Source organism: Ylistrum balloti, unplaced genomic scaffold, assembly GCF_031769215.1.
Source record: "Ylistrum balloti isolate Yb309-2 unplaced genomic scaffold, AGI_CSIRO_Ybal_v1 Utg370230, whole genome shotgun sequence".
Classification (NCBI taxonomy): domain Eukaryota; kingdom Metazoa; phylum Mollusca; class Bivalvia; order Pectinida; family Pectinidae; genus Ylistrum; species Ylistrum balloti.
In genome coordinates this window covers 484,564-497,851 of record NW_026782190.1, presented here as the reverse complement: position 1 = coordinate 497,851, position 13,288 = coordinate 484,564, and the positions used below count along the sequence as shown (strand labels likewise).

At 37.1% G+C, this 13,288-nt stretch overlaps 1 protein-coding gene across 1 annotated transcript in view; it reads right to left on the bottom strand.

Moving 5' to 3' along the window:
* LOC132551980 (acetylcholine receptor subunit beta-like 1) overlaps positions 1 to 13,288 on the bottom strand; it is a 41,486-nt gene that overhangs the window by 12,199 nt on the left and 15,999 nt on the right. Inside the window, exon 2 of the mRNA XM_060216123.1 lies at positions 2,923 to 3,065. Within this exon, the coding sequence (XP_060072106.1) occupies positions 2,923 to 3,065 (143 nt within the window). The remainder of the gene's footprint in view (positions 1 to 2,922; positions 3,066 to 13,288) is intronic.

Sequence of the window (13,288 nt, the reverse complement as noted above, 5' to 3'; positions counted from 1 at the left end):
TACCACACCATATCAACAATAGAACTAGTAGCCATCACCTATATACCACACCATATCAACAATAGAACTAGTAGTCATCACCTATATACCACACCATATCAACAATAGAACTAGTAGTCATCACCTATATACCACACCATATCAACAATAGAACTAGTAGTCGTCACCTATATACCACACCATACAACAATAGAACTAGTAGCCATCACCTATATACCACACCATATCAACAATAGAACTAGTAGCCATCACCTATATACCACACCATATCAACAATAGAACTAGTAGTCATCACCTATATACCACACCATATCAACAATAGAACTAGTAGTCATCACCTATATACCACACCATATCAACAATAGAACTAGTAGTCATCACCTGCATACCACACCATATCAACAATAGAACTAGTAGCCATCACCTATATACTATAACGTATCCTATTAACAAAACACATAAACAGAGTACACTGCTATGCAAAGACTCTTTTGATTGATATAGTTTTCCATACTCGCATCATGCATGTATTTGTTTATAAATACAATTTGTCTGGACGCGGCATATTGATAGAAAGTGTCTGTGGAGAGACCGCTACCAACCATTGTATGGATGCATGTATCAATTCATTATGGCGTCCGGCCATTTATCAGGTCAGAGGTACAGCACCACACTGGGCGCCAATTATCTCCCTTGCTATAAGTGCGCCAGCTAATTTGGGCGAAATATATACTCGTCGTATAAACTGCAGCAGCTAAAGAAAGACTCAGTATATCGTAAAACAAATACTTCCGGTTAGGAGTGTCAAGGTTAGTTGACTAAAGCTGCATGTACTACCTCAAATGTACACCATCATTAACACGTTTGGTACATGTGATATAATACTATTAATCAAATCCACGACAGAGTCTGGTCGAGTCCAAAACCATTCCCGAGACCAGCTTCACCTACTCCACAGCTTTTATCTCAAACCCCAGTCATAAACACAACTGCATTTCAACCGTGCGAATCAATAGAGCTTTTGAATTCTAACGAAATGGGATTTCTACACGACCGAGCTTTCTCCTGGTCAAAGTTCCGCTCACGCACTCAGCCGCAGGCGTAAAAACATACAGTATACAACCTGTGGTTATTTTGTCAAATAGTCATACTGTCAAACGACAAATGTACTTACATGTTACCTTTCTGGTCTTAATATTATATAATGTATATACATTAAAGCTAGCGATACATATAGTGCCAGATATTACAGAGTATATATATATGTCACAGAAAAAAAATCCAGTGGTTGTTTGTCGTGATATATACATGTTTTCAAAATTTCAGAGAAGACTAGTTTCGTATGATAATTTCTCGGAATCAGCCGGCAGCGCGGGCGGTTGGTTTATTTAAGGAAACGGTGATCATGTACTGTCCTGTGTTGTCGTGGTTGTATCCAGGTACGAGACACTGGATCCCAAATTTCCTTGGACAGAATGCAGCATGCTTATCGCATAGTGTGTTTTGCATTAGCCTTTGGCTATTGTAAGGAAAACCCGTCTCAAATGACCCTGGCTGTTAACGGGACGACAAACTCGGCAAACACACATATCGTGGAACCTTAGTTTTGTAACTCAGCATGTTTTTTGTGGAAGTTCGAATTCTATTGTCTTTCGGAACACTACCTTGTGGAATACGACATTTTGTATAACTAGCATAAAATACTTCTTATCTATGATACACTATACTTTTCAACAACAAAATACTTAATTATAACTGAAAAACAGAGTCATATACATATCGGAATACCATTCTTACTATGAAAACTAAAATTAATTGGCTCTTTTTCACATAATCGGTTATATCTCAGAGTTCTTTGTGGGTGTTAAGACATAAATCCCGACCTATTACGGTAAGTAGGACGGCTCCAGATGGCATACATCTTAAATAAATCAAAACTCTAAAAAATACATAACGCTCTCCTCGAAAACATGATGTTTGTACATAAACAATCATACAGACTAGGCACTATTAAAACAACTTAACATCTATTAACGATCAAAATATAACTATAGAACTATCATAAATAAGATACCCTCTACCCTTCATTACTTAAGGAAGGAATTGTTTCGCCTGTACTTTACATCCGACGCGTATACTGATGTAAACAAAGATTGTATGAACGCGTTACACTTATGTTTAAACTTCATGCATGGAAACCTGAAGCAGGCGCGTGGCTGAGAGTACTCGCAAATCAATGCAATTACTAAAGACATTGACGTCACCATTTCACGACAGGTAAGAGAAAGCACGTGTAAAAGGGATTCAAAGATAAAGGAAGTGTTTCATGTCGAGTGACTTCAGGTGGTCTCCGTAGTTTCTAGAACTTACGTGTAATTCAATAATGACAGCCAAAAAGCACCGTATCCATGTCACTTAACCGAAATACATCCCACCTGTAGGTAATCGATATCACCAGAACAGTTGACCTTTTTGTCCTCAGAATTACAGTATATCTTCATTCCAAGTCAAACCGATGAGGCAAGTTAATACATATCGATAAACACAAACTACCACAGCGATTCATAGCCGATCTGTCAGTACATACATGTTCTATACCATATGTTATGTAACATTATAACGACTATTGATTAGCTGAACTCTGACCAGATAGCAATACCAATCTTTCAGTGGTAAAATCCAAGATGGTCACCTATCGGCCATGTGATGTTTCGGATCGATTCCAAAATTAACTATACACAACTAAGAACCAAAGCAAAGCTGCGTAGGAAATTTGAGAATTATCAACCAGCGCTTCTCCAGAGAAAGCAATAACAAGAATTGTTTCAGGACGGGCGGACGACGGACGAACGAAGGACAATTTGATTAGTCAATCATTTGTTGGGCTAAAAACAAGTTTAAAAAGTTGAAAACAAGACTTACCACGGTGATGATCTGACTGAGAGCGAGGCTGAACTTGACTATGAGTGATTGTGATACGTTCTCCACGGGCCGAATCAGAGGGTTGTAGTTACTTAATTCAAATAGCTCCTCTACTAAGGAAACCTCGTCGTCACTGCCTAGTCCTGTAAAAAATACAACTAATATTAAACATGTACATTTCTTCTTTTAAGAATAAAATATGAAATTGTTTAATCAATGCCACAAACATAATCTTTATTTCGACCGAAAATCTATCTAAAGACTGATGATATGGAACTGGATGCCATGATAATTTTGTTTCCAATGTAATCGAACTGAAAAAATGTACATTGGCATTCCGAAAGTACTCATCATCACCGCAGGTCCGTCACATACCATGCACTTACATACAGCCCCCACCCCCTCCAATTGATTATCGTTCAATCGTTCAAAAGAAATATACCTCGTTAAGGTCAGAGGTTAAAATAAAAATATCAGGGCCACGGATATATCACCAAAAAGATTCTTTTGTTTATATTTCAGAAGACATGTTCCAATTAAGTTGTACAACGCCCCAGTGACCTAGATTTGCTAAACATCCTAACAAGTAGCAGACCAGGTGTAGAACGAGCGCCACGTATGATTTGTTTACAGTAAACACTCAGTAAACTATCATTTGACCTTATGTAAATATAAAAGTCACAGTGACCTATTATGAAATTTAATTCTACACTTCCTCTTCTCTACGTGTAGCTATGTATAAAAAGTAACAGTAAGAGTACAACTGAGCAGTATTTGTTTATGTTAAGAGAAGTGGAAAAATAAACTTAACAGTTTCGTAAAATAATGACTGTAAATGCTGTGGAAAACATATGAAAGCTTGCACGTAAGTAGAGACCCCGGGACAGACACACACGTAGAGCTAATTACAACATCTAAATCATTTCTTTTTAATGATGTATTATTTACTGAATCAATGTCAAATAAACAATGAAGAAGTTATTGATATTAAGCCTGATTCAGGGCCAGGAGGTAAACATTCATAGATCAGTAGGAACTAGCTGTAATACACCACGGACCATCACGTGATCACACGCTACCCGATCTACAACAGGGGTCGTATATCGACATCAGTACCTCGTTAAACATTAGGGTTGGCTATGTTAGATAAATCACCCAATATCATCATTGTCCTTGGAAATATTTCTATACCTATACCTAGGGTGATACATAAGTCTATAGGAACGGGTGACCAATTCAATCAGGTGCTAGTTCACCTCTGGTTCAATATAACACAATACATGTACTAATATATTTCAATAAATAGTTTAAGGTAAATTATTTCGTCATTAAGTCGGATTGTTGACTCTACAGAGCAGAACTTGACTTTTCTTTAAATATCACCCGATACCTTAACAAAACACACTTAAGTGAACGATGGAGTCTGAAACTCCCCTGGTGTGCTTTGACATTCGGTTAGGTCGATATCCCTTGCTCCACGTACGAATTTTCAAATCTTTGCCTTTAGGAATTTAACTTTAATATTCACCTAACGATATACACCATCAAGACTCAATTCCCATTGAAAATCACCATTTATTTAACCTTTTAAGCAATCCCTTACTACTATTGGAAGAGTATAGTTAAGAGATTTAGAGCTGGTTTGCAATGTCTACCTATGAACTTTTGAGTGAGTACAATACATAGATTAAGAGCTGTCGATATGATTTGCATTGTCTACCCATGGACTTTTGAGTGAGAACAATTCAGAGCTTTATTCTCTGAACTATACTGTCTCAGTCGGTCATAGAAAGACAACGTTTGTTTTAGGTCACCTGTAAAATTGCCATTGGACTTTCAGGCTATGCAACAGTGACTTTTAGTGTCAAAGACATAACCTTGATATGGTACACTGTATGTAACATAATAACATGCAAGGGCATAATGACACCGACAAACCAGTCCATACATATAAATGTACCACACCCTCTTCAAAGGTGAACAAAGTGACTACTACAATCAAAAGTGCTGCCAGCCAGACTCCGTGGAGTTGAGAACCTTTTTTTTTCAATACAGACCTATTCAACTACGATAAACTCTCTTGAGTATCTTTCTGACACAGTACGGATTTCAATTAGTGGAGCTGTCATGCGTTTTGTAATGTCAATATTGCATACGACGTGAACGAGTGTGTCGTATGATGTTATATAGTTGTATTTGTCTGTCCAAGCGGGCAGGCTAATGTAAGCACGTACTTTTACGTGCCCTACAATGCTTGTTGACGGGACCTAACAATGATTGTTGACAGAAGTGATTGTTATGACACGTGTTAATTAGTGCTGGACTACACTGCTCATTAACCAAGTATACATTCTTCTGGTGTGTTAAGCCTATAAGTCGAATGCACATGCGCAACATGTTATGGTTGATTCACAAGTATCGCACAATTCAATATACAAGACGCTCTTTTTAAAATGTAAGAAGGCAAAAATCGATTGGGTAAAATCGAGCTACCAGGCTACTTTGGATCTATTGAAAATGTATCACTACCAGTGTTTTGAATGCTCGACAACATTCTATATAAATATATGCTCATGTTTTCTGGCACCGTCAGTATTCTGAATGCTTCATATATTAAGGAACAATCAGCGATTAAAATACGACCCTTTAACAAACATTACTACACGTATACGAGATTATGTTAACTCTAATTTAATCGTCATGTTTAATGATATATCCGGCTTTCAGCTTTTGATCTAACACGTCGTAACCCTAAACGAAGTACCAGAGAGTTTCGGAACACAAACCATCACTTTTCTACCACTTAACAGTGTGGTTCTAATAAAATCCAGGACTAATGGCCAGTATGTCAAAATAAAAAGAATTGGTGAAAGCAGTAGAGAACATGGAGCAAAACAAACGGGGGGAGAAAGGGGAACGAGACAGAGGAAAGCAACGGGCTGTCAAAATACAAATGGAGGGGGGAGAGAGAAAGGAGAAATAGTAGACAGTGTAAGGCAACAGGTTGTCAAAATACAAACGGTGGGAGACAGTGGAAAGAGGTAGCGGAGGGCAAATGTCTGTCATAATACAAACGTTGGAAGAAAGGGGGGAATAGACAGTGGAGGGCAACAGGCTGTGAAAATACAAACGGCAGTGGGAAAGTGGAAAGAGGCAGCGGAGGGCAACAGGCTATCAAAATACAAATGGGAGGAGAAAGAGGCAGGGCAACACGCTGTGAACATACAAACGGTAGGAGACAGGACAAAGAGGCAGCGGAGGGCAAATAGACTGTCAAAATACATCGTGTAAACTACAGGTATAACACGTGTAATCGGCATTGTTGCGATAAACACCCATAATGAATATAAGTTTCAGTTGTTGTCTTTAAAGACTTGACCATAACACTAATTGATGAACCATTAAGAAAGTATTTAACAGGAGATTCCACACAGTCGTTAAATTCTTGGCCGACGACGGGAGACGACATTGCAGCATTGCTTACTGTTTGTTCAGTGTTTACATAAAGGTTTACTGTGGTACAGAGCGTGGCTTTACAAAAACAACATCTGAGGTAAAACATAATCCAATATTCACAACTTCAAGGCCATATACATAAAGGCCGTCTAGATCGGGACAAAGTTGCAGTTCCGAATCAATGAAAACCACACATCAACATTATAACATTACTATCAGAAACTATTTTCTAGAACTAGTTTGGCTTTCGATGGACACACCCTCATTCTCTAAACATCAGACATGACCAATGTTGACGATCGATGAGTAGTTGAAACTCAAGTAGTAAAACACCTCTCAAACAGGAACGAACACGTCTATATGTAGAGCAGTAGAATAATGTGTGGAAATCCCGACGAATACGGCACTCGTGATGTGAAATATTGTAAAATAAATATAATTCACTGTGTTTCCTGCCAATCACTAGTCAAACATCAAACAGAAAACAGCAGAATAAATTCAATTAATGTCTATTGTATATTGCTCCTTAAAACAACAAGTAAAAAATTCTCATAAGTCTTAAGTCAAACTCAAACAACTAAAACCTGTTGTATTATGGAAGTCGTGAGCCTGTTGTATCATGGTAGACGTGAGTCAGTTGTATTATGGTAGACGTGGGCCTGTTGTATTATGGTAGTCAAGAGCCTGTTGTATTATGGTAGTCGTGAGCCTGTTGTATTATGGTAGACGTGAGTCATTTGTATTATGGTAGACGTGGGCATGTTGTATTATGGTAGACGTGAGTCAGTTATATTATGGTAGACGTGAGTCAGTTATATTATGGTAGACGTGAGTCAGTTGTATTATGGTAGACGTGAGCCAGTTGTATTATGGTAGACGTGAGTCAGTTGTATTATGGTAGACGTGGGCCTGTTGTATTATGGTAGACGTGAGCCAGTTGTATTATGAAAATCTATATAGTATACAAAGCAGTATTTGTTATTTCTGTAGCACAGATCACTTCTCTAAATTATCTTTAAATAGTTCTCTTAATTATAATTATGCTTTTTCTACTGAGCAAGCCTTTAGTTTACTGATTTATGATAAATCGTTATTTTACTGGGAGTTTCTGTAGTCTTCATAGAGAAAGAAATAAACGTGTAGAAATATGACGTAACGTTTGAGATCATCGCGACTATTACTTTAAGATCATTTCCTCATGTCTAACATATGGAAAAGCAGTATGTGATATATGTTGAGATTTTAAAACAAAATTGACTTATGAGCAATTAGTGTTTGTTTAAAGACCAACACCATTGACATGTAAGAAAATAACATCAAAATAAACCAAAATGAATGTAGAAATGTTTGAAATATAAATACTTATGTAAAAACAAATCCCGACTACATGGGATTTTACTAAACTGATCGTTATTTCAAAAAGAAACCAATCATCATTTAAGACAGAAAAGACGGTAGCGACGTGAGAAGGGTGAGAACAGGCAGGTGTGACGCTCAGACATCGAACTTCCAGCCAAGTCACACGAATAACAATTGCACTGTAAGTGGGAAGCATCGTTTGTTTACAGTATGTTTATAGCGTTACTTAATTTTCATATGAAGTCTTTTACCCTCATATTCAGGTAATAGGTGTAAATATTTCTTGGTTGATTTTTGTGTATGTTAATAAGAAATTAATGATACTTTTCAAACCTGTAGCATTAACAAGCTGAATACCCTACTCCAGACGTATTTTTATGAACCTGTCCGCCACTGATCTCGCGAAGTTTTAGTTTTACAATCCCCTTTTGGAATCTTTTACGATTCCATGATTAACTACATCTTCAGAGTTGATTTATCCGTATACTGAAGTAATCTTAGTTTGTTTCATACTTTACTTCGTCATGCTGCAGTTTTTTACGGACATTCGAATGCTGTTTAAATGTTTAAATTATGTTTGCTATAATGCATAGTTCCAATGTGTTTTTGACATTTATTATGGCCAATTTTGATCCTGCTCAGTCGCCTCCTTGGTTTCAGGTATTTTAGGCTCAAAGCATCACTGATGAGTCCTAGAAGGATGAAACAGCTGCAAGTTGTTCTAAAATTTATCATCTGGGTAATTTATCTCAGTCTAAATTTGTACTAAAACGATACTATTCACACTTGTGTCTTTGGTAGAATCTTATAAATACGCGAGATAATATTAGAGAGAAGCACATGGCACGCAATTAATTAACCGTCCTCATTTGAAGGCAATAAAAACCAGCTTTATTTATATATACGTAAGCAAAAAGCTATCGACTGCTATGACATTACATGTCTCACTGTCCGAAAATGTTAGTAATCAATCACTTATCATAGACTTGTATAAAAAAGAACTCCGATAAAAGACATAATTCTTTTAAATCACTAAATCTTAAATTAAAAAAGAAATCGGGGTATTGGCAGCTCCCCATCTTGCTAGTGACTTTAGTTGCGATCACTTTAGACACCTGCTAGGTTTCAACAAGGTAGGCCCTTACCATCACTACGAGTCTTAGGTGGGACAAACTACACAATGTAAAATAGCTGCATGGTGCAGTTTAATTCATTATTTGACTCCACTGTATCCAACTCTTAATTTGTATTGAAAGGTTACACATCTGTGTATACTTTGTATGATATTTTAAACAAAAATTATATACTTAACAGCATACGATACAGTGTTTTGACCCACCTTTTGTGGGAATAATAAGACTTCACACTTGGTTTTGGTTTGCTTTTAGGAAAAAACAAAGGAACGAAAATGGTCATATGTATTACTACATTTGTGTACTGGCTTTCACGGCATTGGGGGGCTTTACCCAACGCTTGACGCGCTACGATGTATGACTGGCGGATGTTTTTTCCATGTTTTCATCAGTGTTTCAGTTTTTCCGAGACTAATTCTGATAAAAGAACTCTCTTATTACAACAACTCTAATATCACAACAACTCCCTTAAAACGACAACTCCCTTCATAGACAACTCCCTTAATACGACAACTCCCTTAATAGACAACTCCCTTAATACGACAACTCCCGTAATACGACAACTCCCTTAATAGAAAACTCCTTTATTACGACAACTCCCTTAATACGACAACTCCCTTAATAGACAACTCCCTTAATAGACAACTCCCTTAATAGACAACTCCCTTAATACGACAACTCCCTTAATAGACAACTCCCTTAATACGACAACTCCCGTAATACGACAACTCCCTTAATAGACAGCTACCTTCATAGACAACTCCCATAATACGACAATCTTTACGGTCCCCAATGTTGCGACATTTCAAACTGTAAAATATTTTCTAATAAAAAAAAACTACGGAAACGTGGTCGTGTTTTATTCGTTGACGTATTTTATAATTAAGATATGTTGTATACGTAAATTAATATTTTCTAATAAACAAAATCTGTCAATGTGGTCGTGTTTTATTCGTTGACGTTTTTATAATTATGTTGTATACGTAGGTTTAAATACTTTCACCGAACATTTGTCTTGTCTTGATTCTCTTTTCAATTTCCCTTGATTTAGAAAATGTTTTCAAGGGTAAGACTTTGATGATATGTGGGCACGGTAGCGACAACAATTATCTTAAAGAATATATCACGACATAATAAACCACACTGTAATACATATACCTTGTCCTTACATTATCACTGGACAGTTTGTCTTGTATTATTACAATTCCTTCATTTCCTTCTCAAAGCATCATCTATAAAACTTGTTTCTTTACTAATGCTATTGTAAACATTTTGGTTAACCAACTTTTGGAATGTGTAGCGAACTTGTACCAGTTGAACGGACGTCTGTGAATGTCTTTATTTATAGATTTCAATGATAATAAAATATCCCACAGCTGTATTATGCCATTGTTATGATTTTTTCAAAGTAATCTATTCTTGTGATATATGAAAAGTACAGTTCGTTCGACATCATTGTCGGTTATCGTGAGAATGGCTAGCGTATCAGATACATAGGACAGTATATCACGATACAACACACATTAATGTCACATATATGGGCTTACGTGATGAAAGAGCAACAGAGTGTTCCTAGCTCAGAAGGTACGACTCTCAACCTGAGGTGTGATATTTCCGACAGTCTAACCTGAGGCTTGTTTCAAGCAGAAGGTTACACAACACAAAGAATCTTACCACGAAGCCTGAGATTTATCTACGGTACCTACCAGCAGGAACTAGCACCAACTTAGCGGTTACCACACACATGTACAAATGACCCTAAAGTAAGACAATCATATCAAGCGAAAAATTTTCCATTACAGAAATTTATTTTTCTCGCACAAACGTTAGCAGTTAATCAAAGCAAAAATCACAAAGCTCTACTGCACACATTGCAGTATTACCTTGAACACCAACAGGTCATGGAGAGCCCCGTCGTGCGGCTATATATCCACACAATCATCAAGAAGCCTCTCAGGTGACCGTTAGACATTTTGGCATCAAAGCAATCACGGAGAAGCAAAACATACATTATATATATACTTTGATGTCCGTCTTGTTTCCTTCCTCCACCTCCTCTTAGTTACTGAGCTGATGGAAATGTAAAAACTGGTATGATTCTAACCTGCAAGGTTTGATTTGTTTCATTTAAACTTTAACTACCCCCACCCCTCCGTCAACCATTCTGTGAACAGCCAAGTTCATTGTCAGAGATCACACCGAATATTTGTTATGATATGTAGGAGTGATCTGTCTGTCTCGGGGATTAAATCGGTAGCACAGGACAGCATTGTGAACGAATTTTCAAGACTGGCCAGAATTTACTACCTGAGAAAAATGCAACCTCTGGTCATTTGACCGACTTTGAGTCATTATATCATAAAAAAATGTTAATCAGTGAAAAATCTGACATTGACATCTAGACAAATGACATTAACATTTGACCTTGGTCACTTAATGTAATTTTGTAAACATAACATCTTGGCCACACTGCATGTAAATCGGCCAATAAATAAAACGTTAGCAGCCATGAACTGAATTTGTGAATAGAAGAATAAACGGACGGACAGACAGAGTTATTACTGTAGGACAAATGATGGACCCTAATCAGTAAAATCCTATGTTCCCTGTACTGTAGATCCTTACGGAAAGGCACACCAGAATCCTTCATTTTACCTAAGAAATGCCTGGAATGGCGTGTATCTTCCCGTTTCAACTTCCTACACTCCCTTAAACAACTTCCATGAACATAAATATGCAGAATAAATGATAACAAATATATTTTTTATAAAAAGCCATGTTATAAAACAGATGCGATAGACAGGTGATCTAATGCGACCATTTCAGTGGGCAGAAGGGTCTCAATGATATACACGATATCAGCTAATGAACAGGAAACATGAAAAGTCTCGCACGATTCTGCACTCATTGTCATTTATTGATATTTCACCAAACTTCTAGATTCCACAATACATCATTATCCTCCTCCTCTTAATACTAGGGTGTAGCAGTATAAATGGGATAATATGGACTTCCTAAATACGAATTCGGCAAGTTTTCTATAACAAAACAAATAATGACACGAATATCATTTCTGTTTCACTAAAGGTATCTATTTGTTCAGTATCACATTATTCTAGCGTAACGATAGCATAGTCAATCACATCAAACGAAATTGACAAGGCCTCAATTTAAACGTGATGAATTATCTAAGTAAACATGCTTTAACTAAAATAACATTCACAAGTACGCCTAATGATTATGTTCCTTAAAAGAGAAATTGTCGATTAAAACGAGAGAAGTAATCAAATATCCCGGCTTTTGCTAATAACTCTGCCTACATTTAACCGCCTTAAAACGCACTGACTGACAAGAGGTAGAGTACGGTGAAATACATCCTGGTAGACGCAGATTGGTCTCAAAACGAATGGAACCATTGACAAATCTACCTTGTATATAGATACACAATGACCGGTAAGTTACCAGGCGTCCGTGTACATGTGTAAGTGATGATTACTCACCGATAAATACACACTGATTTTTGCCTCACCAGTTTCCAGTACGGCGTGGTGTTAATATGGTAAATATCAGCAATGCATTCTGAACATGCAACATGATAACAATGCATCTTTCTGTACACGCAATTAAAAGAAAGTGCGACATATGCTTCATTTGGTTAGAATTGATCATTATAGTGTCAAATTACCGTCTAAGGTATATAGAACTTAAAGGTCGAGATTAGTCAACCATCGAAGGAAATATATCCCCATGATTGTTCATCCAACGCTCGCACTGGGTGAGAGCTTGTCTATTGGGACTTCGTGACTAAATCCCCTACATCGCACTACGCCAGCCACCACATTTAACTACACAACGCAATAATAACACGTTATGATAGTGCTGACCGGCACGTGCTTGCTACTGTCCTATCTCCCTACATTTTCTTTGTTCTGCGTTTCACTGATTCCCGTGTCCATTTCTTCCTCGCAATAAACATTTAACGATGAAATCACAATGTGCAGTAATTGTATGTTGATATCTCATCCAGAAAGAGCGTTTAAACTTCTGATACGCTACGTTGGATGTAGACGACCATTGTAACACATCTTACTGCTGTTTCGAATGCTACACAGTGCAGGAGACTGGAAAAATCTATCTTTCCCAAAATCGTGACGGGAGAATAATATGTAACTATTATGACGAGACAGACCCTACTAAGTTACTAGATGTTATACCGAGACATATGTTACTATGTAACTAGTAATATTATGACGAGACAGACCTTACTAAGTTACTAGAAGTTATAACGAGACATATGTTACTAGGTAACTAGTGACATTATAACGAGACAGGCCTTACTAAGTTACTAGATGTTATAACGAGACATATGTTACTAGGTAACTAGTGACATTATAACGAAACAGACCTTACTAAGTTAC